The 18,016-nt window shown below is 45.0% G+C and overlaps 1 protein-coding gene across 2 annotated transcripts in view; it reads left to right on the forward strand.

Moving 5' to 3' along the window:
* Positions 1-2,582: 2,582 nt before the first annotated feature.
* The window catches only part of Slco3a1 (solute carrier organic anion transporter family member 3A1), a 304,202-nt gene continuing 288,768 nt past the window's right edge, over positions 2,583-18,016 (forward strand). Inside the window, exon 1 of one of the 2 annotated variants that reach the window (XM_047542190.1) lies at positions 2,583-2,973. In XM_047542190.1, the coding sequence (XP_047398146.1) occupies positions 2,794-2,973 (180 nt within the window). In that variant the 5' untranslated portion in view covers positions 2,583-2,793. The remainder of the gene's footprint in view (positions 2,974-18,016) is intronic. The other variant, XM_047542191.1, reaches the window with a different exon arrangement.

An 18,016-nucleotide genomic window follows, 5' to 3' on the forward strand; every position in this document is an offset into this window, starting at 1 on the left:
CAAGGATGGTTTCTATCTTTCTGCTTTCCCTTTGCATATCAGTCTAGGGACTACCAAGCAGAGCTGCTTGTTCACAAGCACACTTCGTCCCCAGAGCTGGGATCCACAATTCAAGATAGGACTAGTAAAGAGGGAAGGGAACAAAACATGGTATATTTCTTCTTTGTATCTCTTGTGAGGCTGTAGGTTGAATTTAATGATTCTTAAGGTTTCAGGTATAGGATTACATTCATGGCTGCTTACTGTTAGAGAAGAATCTATAATCCTGATCTGGAATCCTCTATGTTTGATTTCTCTTAAAACAGTTAATTTTTAAAATCCAAAACAAATGGTTAGATTGGGGAAAAAAAAATAACCTGCTCCCTTGCAGACTGTAGATGAGACAATATGGTGTGACAAAGGGCTGGACTTGGGTTCAAGTCCTGTCATTCTAGCTGTGGTATTAGGCTAGTCACTACATCCCTCTGAGTCTCTGCTTATAAAGTGGAAAAAATGAGTCCTGTATTTCCTAAGAGACAGATTGCTGGGTGAGATATGAGATAATATATAGAAGTTATTAAGAATCTGGGCTGTGATAGCAGACACCCTGGTTTCAAAAGCTGATTTTGCCATTTAGTGGATAACTGACATTGGTCAAATTATTTAATCTTTCTGGGCCTCAATTTCTCATCTGTAAAACAGGGCCAATGACAACATCTAGGTTAGTGGATTGTTGTGAGGATTAAATTGTTAATGTGGTGAAACACTAAGAATGCCTGGCCAGAGCAAGCACAAAATAAACATTAGCTCTTGTTATTACAAAGTATGTAAATAAGACTTGAAGACTATAATGTGCTCTGAATGACATTTCAATAGCAATAGGATCACTATTCAGAGACAAGTCAAAAAGTCTCAGTTCAGCTTGGCAATGTGCCAAGGCAAAATATAACTAGCTCATCCAGGGTCTTCTCAGGAGTAAAATGAGGTGCCCCTAAATACTAGAATGGCAAGAGAGACAAAGAGCAAAATTGAGAATTTGACAGAAAAGCTGGCTATGAGTGAAGAGGGTGTGGGCAGCAAAGGAGTCATGGGGGTAAGGATTCTAATGGTAGGGTTGGTGAGGAAAAAGGTAGCCCAAGATATGAAATCTGCGGGTGGGGAAAACAGAAAAAGACCTCTGTGGGGGAGCTTTTCAAATAGGAGGTGACCTGTGGGGTGTGTGGGGGTCATCTCAAAACCACACCAAGCCGGTGTGAGATCTTGTCTGGAACCACAGAGGAGTAAAGCAGTTTATGCTTAAATGGCAAGGCAAAACAACAACCCCTTCACTCATTCTTATTCACGTTCTGTGGGAGAATAACACTTACGGTAGTATTAATTGCTGTTCACTTTTGAATGTAAACCCTGCATTGAGACATTCCAGATGACCTGCAAGGACTCCCTGTTGACTGGGTGGAAGTTGGGGAGTATTTCCTAGTACTCATACAATTTCTCCAAGCTTCAGGAAGCTGTGACTGATAGCTGGTCCTATCCGTAGTACCCTGTGGCCCAAAGTTCTTGGTAACAATTAGGGTGAGTACTGATGATAAAGAGTGGCTGCTATGGCCAGGCATCCGGGCCACGTAGCCAGGGGAGGGGTAAGAACTAAGTCAGGCCTGTGGCTAACCGCTTCCCTCCTACCCCGCAGTGTGGCTGCTCTTTCCTGAAGATGGGTTCAGCACCATTGGAGGGCTGGACAAGGCCCTCTGCTGGGGTTGCTGCGATCATGCACTCGCCCAGACATCATGGTTGGGGTGTGTGCGGCTCCCGAGGGATTAATGTAAAAACTTCTCATTGTTTGCTGAGCTTCTGTTCCTTTCTCCCCTTTCAGGCTGGAGCCTTTCAGGCACGCCCAGTGACCAGGGAGCAAAGGAGTAGAGGGCCAGCAGGCGGCAGAAGCCTCAAGCAGCTCTGACCTCTGGCACCTTCCCAAGCCCAAGAGCGAAACATCTGTCCTCAGAAATACCCAGACGGAGAGGAAGAGAGCGCCCTAACCCCTTCCAGGCACCCAGTATCCTCTCTTCCTGGAAAAAAACCCTTCCTCTCTGGTCTAGCGCCCCGGAGCCAGAACACTAGGTTCCAGCCCCGGTGGAGGTGCCTTCGCACCCCCATCTCCGCGGCTGGGAGCTTCCCGCAGTACCACCTAGTCTGCCGCTGAGCCCAAGTGCCCCACAGCGCCCTCTAAGGATTGGGTAACACCTTGCTTACTCTGGTGCAGCCCCAGCCTCCGGCTTTTGCCCTGCTAGAACTCCCCCCATACCCAGTTCTCCCCGCAGCCCGACCCTCCCCGCCTTGACCACCCTCAGCGCCCAAGCCAGGCCCCCTTGCTTCCCCAGGGGCGCACCGGCAGCAGGAGTGGCGCTGCCAGGGCACACAGCGGCGTTCCAGGCCCGGGCCGCAGGACTGGGGCACAGGGACTGAGGGCAGGCGCGTCCGGCGGGCGAGGGGAAGCGGGCGATGGCAGCGGCGGGCGTCCGCGGGAGACGAGGCGGCGGCGGCGGCGGGCGGCGCGAGGAGCCCTTGTGATTGGCACAGCCCGAGCTGGAGGAGGAGGCGAGGGGAGGGCGGAGGAGGAGGAGGAGGAAGGGGACGAGCGCGGCGGCGGCGGCGGAGGCGAGAAGCCGTGCCTTCCACCTCTCCAGCTCCGGCAGGACGGGGGCGGCCGCCGCGGGCCCGGGGCGGAGACAGCACGCAGCCTCGCGGCACGCACCCCCGCCCGGCAGCGGCCGCGACACCCGGGGTGAGCGGGAAAGCGGCGGCGGCGGCGGGGGAAGGATGCAGGGGAAGAAGCCGGGCGGCTCGTCGGGCGGCGGCCGGAGCGGCGAGCTGCAGGGGGACGAGGCACAGAGGAATAAGAAGAAGAAAAAGAAGGTGTCCTGCTTCTCCAACATCAAGATCTTCTTGGTGTCCGAGTGCGCCCTGATGCTGGCGCAGGGCACGGTGGGCGCCTACCTGGTGAGTTCCCTTGCCAACTCCGCCGCGGACCCCTTCGGGCTACCGGCTGGCAGAAGGAGGGGGCCGCCTGGGCGCCGGGGGCAGGCGGGCGTGACCTCGGCCCGGCGCGGAGGTTGGTGAGTGGTGCAGAGGCGGCCGCCGGGGGAGCTGCCGGCCGGGGCTGCCGAGCGAACCGGGAGCGGGCGGGACCGGGGATGCCGGCAGAAGCTAGCGTGCCTGGAGGGGGCAGGGGGCGCCCGGGGTGGAGAGGCGGCGGGCAGGTGGGCGTGAAACCATTTCTCTACCCCCTTGAAAGCGTAGCCAGATGGTGAGTTCAGGAGCCTCTCTGGAGAAGGCATCGCTGCTTTCAGGTGACCTGCACATGGCAAAAAAAAAAAAAAAAAAAAAAAAAAAAAAAAAAAAAAAGCCAGTTTGCATCCTGCGTCCTCTACTCTTCCTTCCATCCGCCTGGAAGAACAAATCCATTATGCATCCTTTTCTCCGGGCTCTTTTTGCATCCGCCAATTACGGGGGAATTTAACAGCTTAGAGAAAAAGGCGCCCAAGTGTAGCCCTGATCTGAGCCGCAGCTACAGGGGGAATATTCCCACCGTATTCCAATAGCCATCTTTCAGCGTCTGGGATAAAGTTACAGTACCTGGAGAGCCGCTGTGAGTTTGTGTAGTTCCTGCTACCCACTCTTAAAGCTAAATTACCCACCGTGGTTTCTCGCCCTAAAGGGGTTGCATCATTGTACACATTATGTATCTATTTTATTTGCCTCCAGAAAGGGGATACTAATGTTCCAATGGCCCGTGGGTCCCCAACATCTCAGAGGAAACAGCTTGTAATGACTCAGCACTGTCAACTAGCTACTTTGTTGTTGTCTCTTGCCCTGCTCAGGTGGTCCCAACTGAAGTTCCAGCGAGTGCACTCCTAGACCTGTCCTATCTAAATAGAAGATTTTTCAGAGTTTATAGTGTTAAATCATTACTTGGGTATTGACCTGAAATGGAATCAAATGTCATAGACTTTAAGTGTTAGCAAGTTTGATGGAGATAGAATCGGACAAGATTTTGGCTGTTGGATAACCACATCCAGAGACAGAACCATGCCGGATGGATCCTGATGTTATCACTAATCCCTCACTCCTGGCCTTGGGTTAAAGTTAATGAGGGCCAGACACTGGTTGCCTTACACGATTCATAAACAATCTCCTAACCTCCCTGCTGTGAAGCGGGCACTAAAGCAAAACTTGATCTCTAGTGTTGGGTAAAGTCAGTTATGTGGTTATGGGGGGACTACAAGCTCAGCTCTATTCCTGGAGCAACAATTTCAGGGCTTTTGAAAAGCTAATGCATTTCTTTTACCCCTTCTGAGATGAAAGGTGTTTTGTCTCTGTCCTATGCATCTGTAACTGGTTGCTTCAAGTGAATTCTGGAAACAACAGTGCATTTCATTTTCTGTTTTATAAAATGCAATCATTTTGTCAGTAGTTATAAAACATAGACACAGTACCTGTGGATTTTTGGAGTTTTGGGGTAGGGGTAACTGTTTTGGAGGGTCAGTTTATCTGAGCTTCTGTAGGGGGAATTTGCTAAAACATGCATGTGTGGTGGGGCACAGTGGAATGGAGGGGTTCTGGTGATTGAACATAGGACCTCACACATGGTAGGTTAGTACTCTATCGATGAGCTGTGCAACCACCCTGAGGTAGATGTATTATTAGGATGCAAATGCACATCGGCAAAATATTTGTGGCTCAGTACTGTAGCATATGCAATGTCCATAGTACCTAACCAGGTCTGTGTGTAACAGGAGGTAAATTCAGTATATCAACAGCTGCCTCAAACCAACTTTGCTCAATAGAGTGCCTTATTTGTGTGTGGCAAACACCAATAGAACTTTTCATCCCCGGACTGATGAAGGCATGGGCTTATTATTATTATTATTACAATGCTCTAAGGGTTTTAGAAGAAAGTGAAGCAGGGCTTCAACCAGATAAATGGCCTAGCTCCATTAGGAAGTTGAGAAAGCAGAGTGCTCCCGGAGTAGGGGACTTCGTGAGGCAGGACTGGCCCCAGGAGATAGGAGGTTGAGTCGAATCCCAGAACAGGGGGATGGCGGGCAGAGGAGGAGTTCAGTCCACCTGGTGGTGGCATCCTGGCACTTCTTGGCTGATGGAAAGCCTGACAGGGTGGGGTAGTGTAACAGGAGTCAACAGGTGCTTTGCAGAAAGCAGATGGAGACCTCAGAGAGGACAGGCCTAAGAAATTGAATTCATTTTGATCTCTGGGAGTGGGGGTGTAAAGTTCTCAGGATTGTGCTATGCCCGGCTGCTCTTGACTTTTCCTTGCCATCTGAACCTCATGAAAATAAATAGGGGTTTGCCAGGGTTGATTGCATCAGCTTGCCATGGGTCTTGCTCTTCTGGGCTACCTCAAGAGTTCTCTCTGCATCTGTTCTTTGGGAGGCAAAGAAAAAAGTACGTTGTTCCTTCAGCCATAGGAGACTTCTCTCTAGATAATTGGAGAATAAGCTAGTGCAGGATGTTTGCAGGAAAGGCAGATTTTTTTTCCTTGTAATGGATCATGGTTTCCTAGGAAACCTGAGATGCCATGTCTATAGGTGACCACACAGGCAGAGTCCATGTGCAGAGTGTGTGTATATGTGGTCTTTTTACTGGGAATCAGGCTATCCCTCTGATGAAGTATTTTCTCATATCCGATGTAGGGCTTGCCAAAGGACATAGCCAAGAGTGCTTAATTTCAGGAGGACAGTGATTGCAAATTTGAGTCCAGTGACATTATTTCCTATTTGATTCTAAAAGTTCATGCAGCTATTTCATTTTTTACTCCCCAAGTGTCTTTTTTTTTTTTTAAGTAACATGGGAAAGTTTCATTTCATTTCTCCCTTTTTCTTCTGAAAAGACAGATTTCCCAGTGTCCACAATGTGTCCTCAATGATACTGGTATAGGTTTCCCATCTGCAAAACTGAAGCAGGCAGTTGCCTGGGATTGAGAAACAACTTTGAAAAGCAGGACTTGTGTGTGTGTTTGTGTTTCTCTTTCTCTTAAAAACCCACAGACAGAGAAAGCCAGCAATTGTTAGGCTAGACTGCAGACCTGCAACTTTTTGCCAGAAGTCAGGGCCTTCCAGGGAAGTGTAGAAGGACATTGATCTTGAGCTCAGTGATGATAGGGATAAGATGTTATAGATAAAGTAAACCCAGGGCAACCTGGATCAGCTGTGGATTTTGAAATCTGTTAGAGTTGCAGATGTCTTAATTAGAAATTGTGCTTCAAATAAGTCAACAGTTAGAAGGATGTTCTATCATAGTCAAACTGCCTGGCTGGCTATGAAATAATTTTTTTCAAAATAAAGAGAGGCCCATTTAGTTTGATAAGTCATTGTGCACGGAACAGAAAATGCAATGTGATTTTCTTGTACTTGAGTTTTTGCTTTGTGTGCTCCAATCTGAACTGACCTATTTGTGGGATGTAACATCTGTATGAGTCTTGGTCTGTTTGGAGGAGGTGTGGGCATATGGGAACTTCATGGAGAGAAAGTAATTTTGTGTGCAGTTTATCTGTGCTTTGTAGAGACCCACTGAGATGTTTCAAGCCATTCACTGAGGGTAGCCTTGCATGGAGAGGGTGTGTATGTTATCAAATTACTGAGGACTGGAGGAGATAAGGATGTGTACAGGAAATTAAAACTGCTGACACCTCTCTGGGCAATTACGACTGAGGCTCACGTACAAATGCGTTTGAATTTCCTCAGGATGAAAACTGAAAAAAGGCCAGTCTAGTCTCCTGGGTGGGGCACCCAAGCAGCTCCTATGAACAGGGGGTGGGCATTTCCCTATTTAGAGTTATGCAAAAGTATGCCTGAGTTGTGGTGACAAAGTAATGACATAGATGACTGAGTATGGTAAATGAGTCTCCATCTCACTGCTTTATAGATGCTTATTTTTAGGCCTGTGAACATTCAGTGGGCTTGCAGTTAAGGACTGAGGTGAAACTGCTGGGTTTGTTATATATTTTTTTCTTTTCTTTCTAAAGAAGCATCATTTTGAAGATGGGTGTTTGCATATCCAGCCCAGAGGCAGACAGCTGAGAGACATTTTTAAAGTCCTTGTCAAATTAGTATGATGACTAAGGTAACTGTATTTTACTTAATGAAATTATTTTATGCACTTATGGTTACTTGAAGTGACAAATTCCCTGCCATTTGCATAATTACTGTATAGCCCTGGGAAGTAAGAAGTAAAATTACTCTGATTTTTTTTTTCTTTCTTACAGCTTGGTTTAAACTGTTTAACTAATAATCATTAAAGGAAAATATATATTTCTGAAAATTCCCTTCAACCAACTTTGTGTACATGCCTTTGTTTCTTGGGGGATTTTACTTGTGTGTTTAATAATTGAAACTGAATTCGATGTAAAGCGGGGAGATCCCTCTCTGGAATGTTAACTCTTCCATTTCACTTTTCAACAACTTAGAGAAAGGACAAGCAAAGGCCGGTGGACAGTGGTGCACCTTGCTAATTCGTCGTTTAGTGTCTACCACTCCTCTTACCTGCTGCAGGAACTGCCTTGCTCAGGGTCACACTGCATGGGTTTCTTCTTGCACAGAGTCCATGGGGAACCAACTGCCAGGCAAGGGCAGCTCCACAGGTGTGCCTTTGAGTTATTTTGCATATCTAATAGCAAACTTTGAGGTGCTGCTTTGTCAGGGACTGGGAAGGAGTAAATGCACTGTCACAAGAGCCAGGAGGAGGTAGGTGCATTTCACGTGCCAAGTGGAGGAGAATCCAACTCCCTACTTGTTGCATTACAGTAACCGTACTTCCAACTTCATGAGCACATTTAAATTGCATAAAGGTCGCTACCTGTGTCATTTAATAAGCGTGTTTCTATGAAGTAGAACCATAGTGCTTTATTTGCTTCTACTTTGCATATTTATTCCTGTTTTGTGCGTTGCTATGGGCATTATATATATTGACATCCATATTGGGGTCTAGGGTTGCATCTACTGATTATGGTTTGCAGCACTTTTTGAAGGTGTTAAGGGACATTTCAGTGGTAATTTTGATTGTACAGTTTACACATGGATTTAGAACCCCATCTCCTTTGAGCCCAGTTGGCTGTGTTTTATTGCCTCTGAGAAATGCCTTTGATAATCTGTAGGCTTTCTTGCTCTTTTAATTTATTTTCATTTTGTATTTCAATTTCTGTACCTAAAAAATAGATACTAAGCAGGAAGAAAAGTAGAACCGTTGACCTTGGTTCATAAGATAAGTGCATTTGATATGGTTCAAAGACACATGTATTTTATGTAATCTACATGCTCATGTGTGAGCATGAAAATTATTCTCCAATGATTAAAACTTCAAGTTAAATTATTAAAACCCCAAGGTGGAAAATGGAAACTATCTGTGGCAATAGTGGCTTGTTGAATGAGTGGCAACAGATCCAGGATTCATTCCTGTGTCCTTACCAGCTCTGTGACCTTAGGCTGCTTACTTAACTTCTCTGTGCCTCACTTTTTTCATTTTAGAACTAAGATTATAAGAGTGATACTGTGATGATTCACTGAGTCAGTATACATACTTTGAACACTTTTGGGCACATAGTGAATGTCCTATAAATTCTAGCTGTTATTCTTAATAATATTACCATACATATTCACAACAAACATAAAAATGACATAACTTAGTTAATGGGAAATAAAATTATTTCAGTCAAGCATTGCTTTTGGTGTAGTGAATCGTCCACTCAAGTAGGTTCCTGTTCTTGTCTTAGGAGATAAAGTTTTTAAAATCCAGAAATAACTTAAGCTACCAGTTGCTAATTCTGCTTATTCTCTTATTACAAATGCAGCAATCTAGTTCATCTTAAAGATGGTAAGACAAGTCCAGTGAGTGAGGAACCCACTACAGCAATGGTTATTCATGTTGGTCCTTTGCAGTGGATGGTACTGGATGGTGAGTAGAGCGGGGATAGGCCACCTGGCCAGGAGGAGCAGGGGTACTGAGAGCAGCCTTGCTTTGGAAAGTCCTTGGTACTCTCACTGCAGTCCATGGCCCTACAGTGGCAAGGCTGAAGGCAGGTGGTAAACGGCAGAGGGTGAAAAAGGGATTCAGAACTTGGATCTCCAGCTTATCTGCTCCTGGTGACTTGACTTACCTGAACCTCAGTATCCTCCTCTGAAAAAATGGAGATAAAGATAGAGCTTACCTTTTAAATGGTAGAAAGGTTTAAATAAATGGGCACCTGATAGAGTACATCCCATGGGGTGCAGTATTCAACAATTACTTCAACAGCAATGACATAGCTCTACTCATCAGCACCAACAGGAGTCCCTCTCTGTGACCTGAGGATTTGGGACATTGTATGTGTGGCCTGGGTTTCCGTTTCCCAAGTTGGTGATCTGGGTCCCTGTAGCTTGCTCTGCTTCACTGGAGATGAGGCTGAATGGTGACTTGAGGGGAGCCTGAAGTGTCAGGAGGGGGAGGCCCAAGGGACATATGCTGTGGACACATGCTGCCCCCCCAGGCAGCCTTGTTTCAGACACACGACCTCAGTTCAGGCCTGGTTGCCCTGGGGGACTCATGTCTGGCACTCATCCACTGCCTTCACCTGGAGTCCCCTCGCAGGCACATTTGTGAGTATCTTCCCCATCTTGATCATTTTTTTGGTTTCTCAAAAGCAGAACAGAGGAGTTCTTGATATAGTCTGTTTCTATCCTGTGGTTTTGTCCCTTGGGCTTATGGCTCATGGCTATTGTTAAGGGGTTAGCTTCTGCATACCACCACTGCCCCTCCATCTGTGGTTTTAGAAGCAGCCTTCTTGCTCCCAGTCTGGTAGAACCCATCCTTGGGAAGGGAAGAGAATGAACTGGATTCTTGATGAATCGGGTTACAGTAGATATTATTTGAGTTTTAGATCTACATTCAGATGCCACAGGCTTCCTGAGAAAGCATGCACCTTCGGGGGACTGCAGAGCTCTCCAAACCTACTAACTCCATGGTGACTTCACTGAGGAAGGAACCCCATCTAAAGCACCGGGTCTTCCACAGCTACAGCTGCAGAGGGAGCCAGCCTGGGAGCTTTCCTCTGGGCTTTCCATGACAACACAAAGAACAGAAACATTCCCTGGGATGTGGGCCGGATCTCGGTAGCTGGAAGCTCCTGACTTCTTTATTTCAGTTCTTCTTTGTGGCTTTGAGTTGAGCCCCTCTGAAAAGGGAAGCCCTTTCTGACTGAGGACCTAGAGGCTCACATCTTTAATAGAAACAGTGGTAACAAGCCCAGCTGTATTCTCAAGCAATGGAACATCCTTCAAACTCAGAATAGCGGCCTCACCATTAGGATATAGAAGTTAGTCACTAGAATGTTCCTGGTCTTCAACAAAAGTCACATCAGTCCCTTCCAGTGAAGGCATGTTGAATATATTTAAAAGCAAATAGCAGCAGAAGCTGTTCCCAGCCCCCTTTTTTAATGTGAGGGACAGGTGTGAGCCCACCCCCTACCCTTTGCCTCCATAGTTTCCTCCATAAACTCCCTGCCATTTGTCTTCAGTCCTCTCCAGGCCTGTGATCTCCCAGGTGGCATTTAATGTCATCTGGTAATGGATTCAGAGACAGCACTGACTATAATGACGAAGCCTTATTTCTTTATCATTCGTTTTTGTTAAAATCTTTGCCATGAGCCCTCTGAAAATCCTGGAAATAAGCTGTGGCCACAAACCTATTCAAGTGGGCAGTGGTGTCATTGTCACATCACTGTGATGTGGCAGACAAACCAAGTCATCCTTGTGCCATTACACCAGACGAATCAAAACCCTGGAGCATGCCACTTGTCCTTCATCTGTATGTCCATTCGTCCATGCTGTGGTGGGGGCAGATTCTAACTCACCTGTCAAGTTGCCCTTCAAGATAAACTTCCACTCTCCAGATGATAACCCTGGCCATTCACATAACCTTTGACACTCTTTCTTGGTGGGTCTAAAACCAGCTGTGGTTTTCAGCACATAGCCCTGGGAAAAAGAATGAAAGAGCTGACACACTACTCCCAATATCACTGCCCACACAGCTATAGGAACTCCAGGAAGGTGGAAACGATAATTGTTACTTGGCCTTCTGCACCTGTGAGGTTCGTGTACAGAGAATATAGTCACAAGGGTGTTTCTCAATTAAAGACTATTGTTCAGGATTCACAGGGAATTGCTATTGTCTTTTCCCCCTTTGGAAAAATAGCTGTGCTCCTTCTGAAATTGTTGGATTTGCGCTCTCTCCCATCTTCTGCTGATGAGAATGAGAAATTACCACCTTGAATACAAGCAAGTTGGAATCGGAAAACTGCCCTTGACTGATTATATAAGCTTTAAAATGCTGTACCTGAAATCTTGTGTTTACTCTACTAAGAATTCCCCTAATGAAGATGAAAATTTCTAAGCAGCATGGACCCATATGTTTTTCTTATGTAAGATTCAATTATTGTGATCCAACCTGTAAAATAAAGAATGATGCTGATTAGTTCATCTCCTGGTTGGCTTTTTGGGTCAGAGAATTGTTTGAAGTAGATCCACAGAGTCACCTACAGTTCCCCACCCTGCAACTGGGTTGACCTGGCTTCGGCACCACCTCTCTTGTCTCTCCACAGGTGCACAGGCCCCTCCTGGGCTTGGGGTCACTCTGGTTCCCAAGTTACAGAGTCCAGGCCTCCCTTAAAGTCATCTTTAGGTTTTGGTCATGGAGTTCAGCATTATGTCTGTGGTTGCAACCACTGTTGATTGTGATAGACACCATGGTTTTGACCATTTCATTTCCCCAGCCACTACTGTGGTGACACTGAGTCTGCTATGTCTGTGGGACACATTGGCTCCCAGGTATCAGCTGCCTGTGTTCAGTGTGGCACACCACACCAGCTTCTGCTCAAAGCTATACTAGTGGAAGTTGCATGCACACTACTCAACTGAGTTCTGATTTCCACCCTCCTCCTGAAATGTAGGCAAGGAACCTATTTTTTTGAACAGGATGAGAAGTGGGAACAGAGCTCCTAAAGGGAGCTAGTTGTGTAAAGATAGAAATAAAAGTTTCAGATGGGCCTCTCCTGTCCTTCTGCAAAAAATTTAGGGCAAGACTTCCGATCTGTATGTGGCTTGTTTTGCCTCCCTAGTGCTGGTAAACTCTTATGTGGGTTGGGAGTTTCAACATGCCAACAACACAGTTTCTCAGCCAGCCAAAGAGAGGATATCTTTTGGAAACAAAAAACTCATAAATTATCACATTCCCTTTACCTTTGCCAAGCCCTGGAGATGCATATAAATAGATCAAAAAGTCAGCAAGCAGCTTTGCAGCTTTGCAGCTTGCAGTTGATGGGAGCAGGTGGGGAGCTTTGCTGCATCTGGGCTGGGAGTAGTTAAGTAGAGCCAGCAGCCCTTGAACGAAATCAAAGTGCAGCCCTGTTCATTCCAGAGATGCACAGGTGGAATGGATGGTTCAATAGGCTTGTTAGCTCTGTCTACAGGCTTGTCCTTGTCCTTGTTCTGTTATTGGGAGATCTGTTCTTGGGCCTTCTTTTTAAAATGGTTTTATTAAAATTAATTGCTTGTGGATGTACACTATGGTGAGAGTGTACACTGTGGTATAATCATATATGTATATAGGAAAGTTATGTCAGATTAATTCCACCATCTTTCCTTTTCCAACCCCTCTCCCTTCCCTGCATTTCCCTTTGTCTACTCCACTGACCTTTTAATCTGCCCCTTCCACCTTGCCCTCAGGGAAAAGAGTTGACCTTTGATTTTTGGGGATTGGCTTATTAACGTTAGTCTCCAGATTCATCCATTTACCTGAAAACATCATAAAGTCATTTTTCTTGATGGCTGAGTAATATTCCATTGTGTATATATATATATATATATCACATTTTCTTTATCCATTCATCTGTTGAAGGGCATTTAGCTATTGTGAATTGTGCTGCTATAAACATTGATATGGCTGTGTCACTGTAGTATACTGATTTTAAATTCTTTGGATATATACCAAGGAGTGGGATAGCTGGATCATATGGTGGTTCCATTCCTAGTTTTTTGAGGAATATCCATGCTGCTTTCCAGGGTGGTTGCACCACTTTGCAGTCCCACCAACAATATATGAGTGTACCCCTTTCCTCACATCTTTACCCTCTATTTGGAGGTTTCTCATTCATGGGTTCAACCAATCTCCAGTCAAAAATATTTTAAAAAAGAATTGCAACTGTACTGAACATGTACAGACTTTATTTTCTTGTCATTATTCCCTAGACAATACTGTATAACTATTTACATTACATTAAGCAAGTAATCTAGAAATGATTTTAAGTATATGAGAAAATGCATGAAGGTTATATGCTTTTTTGGCGGGGGGGGGGGCTGTACTAGGGATCAAACCCAGGCTGCTTGCATGTTTCTGTGTCTTGTTATATTAGGGATTAGAGCATCAGCATATTTTGGTATCAGATGTGGGTGCTGGGACCAATCCCACAGCGATACCGAAGGATGACAAAGTAACATTGTAAAAAAAATCTGCATTTGTTGTTTTCATTTTAGGCAAAATCAGGGCACAGAATTAACACCCAAATGTGCAGCATCACCCTCCACAGCCAGCCTACATTAGCTGGCAGGTGTTAGCAGGTAAACAGTCAGGAAGTAGAGACAATGGAGTTTTAATTTCAGAAATAATGATTGTAAACATCCATAAGTAAAAATACAGATTGAGCATCCTTGATCCAAAAATTCACAATCTGAAACCTTTCAAAATCTGAAACTTTTTATGTGTTAACATGATACCAAGAGTGGAAAATTCCACAGCTCACAGAATGTTGGCACACAAAAAGTACCATACAAAATGACCTTCAGATTGTGTGCATGAGGTGTATATGAAACAAATGAATTTTGTGTTATGACTTGGGTCCCATTCCTTAGATATTACATATATTCTAAAGTTAAAAAAAAAAAATCCCAAATCTGGAAACACTGCTTGTCCTAAGCATTTCGGATAAGGGCTATTCAACCTGTATTGTTCTGATGAATGCTGAAAACATCACTTATTACATTCACTGTCTTTTAAAAAATAGGCTCCATGTTTTCTTAGAGACACCATAGGCTATTTAGTAAACAGATAAAAATACACGTTTGTATTTATTTGCCTTTAGATACTTTGGAGTTCATTAGAGAATGCATTTGTTTTTTAAAACAACGGTAACAGCAATTAAAAATAACTCAAGGGTGTGTGGCACCTCAGGCTATCAGGGAGACTATTCAGTATGACAAGTGAAACATTTTAGATCCCCACAGAGGAAGCTGAGTGCGCTTGCCTTGAGTTCTGTTACCTTTGTGGCTACCTTTTCCTTTGTGCCAAGTGAACCAAACTGTGGTGGTCATAAGTGGTTGACTCTGTCACCTGGTTGTTCATTTATTATCTTCTGAGTTCCCTCTACTGACCCCTGACCCCCTCAGCATCATGCTTCACCAGCCCTGGGGGAATGGTACAGTCAGATGGGTAGGGTTTGGGGAGGGTACTGTTTACTCCAGAGTGGGCCTGTTGTGCCAGGCTTTTACTATGGGCCATACCAGTACCTGTCCTAGTTCTTTTCTATGCTTCCCTGTCCTTATTCACTGGATATAGCAGCCATATTGTAGCTTTCTGCAGGTCTTCAAGATGCAGGTCCGCCTTTTACCATGACTGAGTGTTCATTCTTGCCTGCCTGGACCAGAACTGAGTTCTGTTGTGCTTTATTTGGGAATGGAAGTGAACTTCATATTTTATTTAAACCTTTCCTTTTGTAGACTTTATAGGACAATAGGGTCATTCTGTAACATTTTTAGTGCCTCAGATGTTGGATCAAAATTAGGTTATATTTTCTCCCTTATATCTATATTCGTATGCATATGCATATCTGTATCCATATATTAAAGAGAAAGTAATTTTCAGTTTATGCTTTGATGGAGAGGTGGAAGTGGACCTGCAGGTGAGAGGGTGGATGAGTACAAATGTGTTTCTCTGGGGACTTTTGAAGGAAGGAACCAGGTATATTAGTTTCCTAGGGCTGCTGTAATAAATTCCCACAAACTGGGTGGCTTTAAAACAGCAGATTTATTTTCTCACAGTCCTGGAGGCTGGAAGTTGAAAGCAGGGTATCTCAGGGTCATGTTTCTTCTACGACTCTGGGTAGAATCCTTCCCTTCCTCTTTCCAGTTCCTGATGGTGACCATTGGCCCTCAGCGTCCTTGGCTTGCACTGTGTCAGGGTGATTGCTGCCTGTTGTCATGTGGCCTTTCCCTCTGTGTTTCTCTCATAAGGACACCAGTCATATTGGCTTAGGGCTCGCTTGAATGCCCTCATTTTAACTTGCTTACATCTGCTGAGACCATGTTTCCAAATAAGGTCACGTTCACAGGTACCAGCAGACAGGTACCAGGAGTCAATACAATCTCTCAGTTCCTCTTAAGGTTTTGGGCTTGGTCAGCGGATTATGGGATATTGGTAAGAGAGTCCTTCATCTGGGAAACTTGGCCTTTGAAGAAATGCTGCCTGGTGACAATTGTTTTCCTTTCTGTAAAAATGTAACCACGCTTCTCTCTGGGGCAATGGTGACTGGACCATGCAGGGGTGAACCTATTTGGATTGAACAGTTCTGAACATTTCCTTATTTGTGGACCTAGCTGAATGCAGGGATTCCCCTTAATCATCAGACTAAGGGGACTGCATATAAAAAAATTCTAGACATATTTGTGGGTAAGCGTTACGTGTATGTACATTTACTCTGTGTGGATGTGTATGTGCATGTGTGCACTCCAAGTTCCTTACCAGAAGCTACATTTGATAAAATTTCCAGTGACCTTTGTCTCCTCCCTGAAGCCCTATCCAATTCAGTGAGACCAAAAGAGACTATCACTGCTTTGTGCCAGCCAGTCTCAGATTTGACCAGGTATTCATTGTACTAGAACCAGATATCTGCATTCTAATTTCATGCATCTTCATGTTTTTAGGGGAAGGTTAGGAGTGGTATGATTCTCAGACTTTCTCAGCATAGGCTCCTTTTAAAAAAAATGTCAGTGTGGTCTCTGCCAAACTCTTTAACTTTGACAAATTCCTTAAGTGCTGCAAGCATACAGTTGAATAAGGCATGTGCTTGGCCCTCATGGAGTTTATGTATCCTAATGGGGAAGATGGCATGTTTGTAAGGTTTTCATTAATGGCTCATTCATTAGAATGTTTTAGGTCCTGCTGGGCAGTGGCAGAACTCTCTTGGAGCCTTGCATCTGGTTCAGCTTTTACACAGGACAGTGTGCTGTCTGATAATAGAAGCAAAATGTTGGGCTGAAGTAGGAGGTACTGTTGGAGATGGGCCTGGGTGGATGGGGTGATGTTTATGGTTAAAGATGTGAGATATTTTTCTCAACATTGCTTGGGGTAGATCCAAGATGTCAGGAGTAGAGTTGGTAAGACGCTGGCTGGGGACAGTCCTCAGAGATGGTGGGGATGGAAGATGACAATGGAGAAGGGTCAGGCTGGGAACCGAGGGCCACAGTCACACAGTGGCATGTCAGAGCTGGCACTCTGGAGTCTCTCTTCCAGTTAGCAGCGCGGGGGCTGTTGGCACCTGTCTTGGCAATGCTTCTGTCTCTCCACCTCCCAGCTTTGAAGTGTTGTGGTAAAATGCTGCTGGAAGTTGGCTGGTGGAAGATAGCTCTATCCAGGGCATGCTCAGACTCAGCAACCATGACTTCAATGTGTGGTGTGGCCAAGAGACTGAAGGCCTCCAAGTGTCCTGGAACACTGTGCTCACCAGGAGCAGGGGGAGCTCTGTGATTCCTTGTGTAGACTCCTTGCCTCAAGGACATGATGATACCTCTGCATTGAACCACTCTTTTGAATTATCTACACATTAGATTTCTGCAAAATGAGCTAAAATTAGGAAAGGTCCTATCACATTTTTTTTAACACTTAAACTTGGCCTTGAATGTATCAGTTCTGGTTAACTTTAAAGCTGGTTATAGAAAAAACTGTGTTCACACAGAGGAAATGTCTCTCAAACAAAAAGTGGGCGTGCAGTTTACAGTTTAAAAATTGGATGGAGGCCATTCAAACTTCCCCTCCTGTTCTCCTTGAAAATTTGGCAAACTGACTGAGAGAGGGGGTACTCCTCCTCGGAATGGATAGTCTGTAGGACCAGAGAGAAGCTGGCCAGCAAGCAGAGCTGACAGACTATTGGGTAATCTAGGAACTGGAGGCTGCGAGGAGGCTTCTTAAGGTGGTTTGCCATCAGCTCAAGGCCTGTGTAGCAGGGTGTCTTAATCTGTTTTGTGTTGCTATAATAAAATAACTGAGGCTGGCTAATTTATAAGGTAAAGAGACTTACTTGGCTCATGATTCTGGCAGCTGGAAAGTTCAAACAGCATGTTGCTAGCATTTGGTGAAGGGTCCCTGTGGTTGCATAACAGAGTAAAGAAAGGGAGAGGACACATCCATGTATGAAGAGCCAAGTGCATGGGGTGACTGCTTACTGCCATCTTTCATGGGAATTCACCAAGTCCTGTGATAACTGCATTAATCCCATTTGTGGATGATGCCTCATGATCCAGTCCCTTCTCTCTAGGCTTTACCTCTCTGAGGTTCCACCACCTTTGAATACCATTATATTGGTGACCAAATTTCCAAAAGTTAATCTTTGGGGAACAGACTCTATTTGGGCCTTAGTAAAGAGCATACGGAGAGAGGCAAGGAAGTATTCCACTCATCCACACGCTGTGAGCCCATGAGCATCCAGTGTGTATCGTATGGACATGTCCCTTGGCTCTACCACTGACCTGAACTTCAAGTTCATGCTTGTGGCTTCTTTCCTTAACATAAAGACAGTACTGTTCTACTTATTACAAAGGAATATATGTATTGTTGACAATTTGAAAAGTACAGATAAACATTGAGAAATAATTAAAAATAGGATGAAAATATTTCATTATCCCAAGAACCTGGAGAGCAAATGTCAACATTTTGGCCTGAGTAATTTCAG

The sequence above is a fragment of the Sciurus carolinensis genome, chromosome 2 (assembly GCF_902686445.1).
Source record: "Sciurus carolinensis chromosome 2, mSciCar1.2, whole genome shotgun sequence".
NCBI lineage: Eukaryota > Metazoa > Chordata > Mammalia > Rodentia > Sciuridae > Sciurus > Sciurus carolinensis.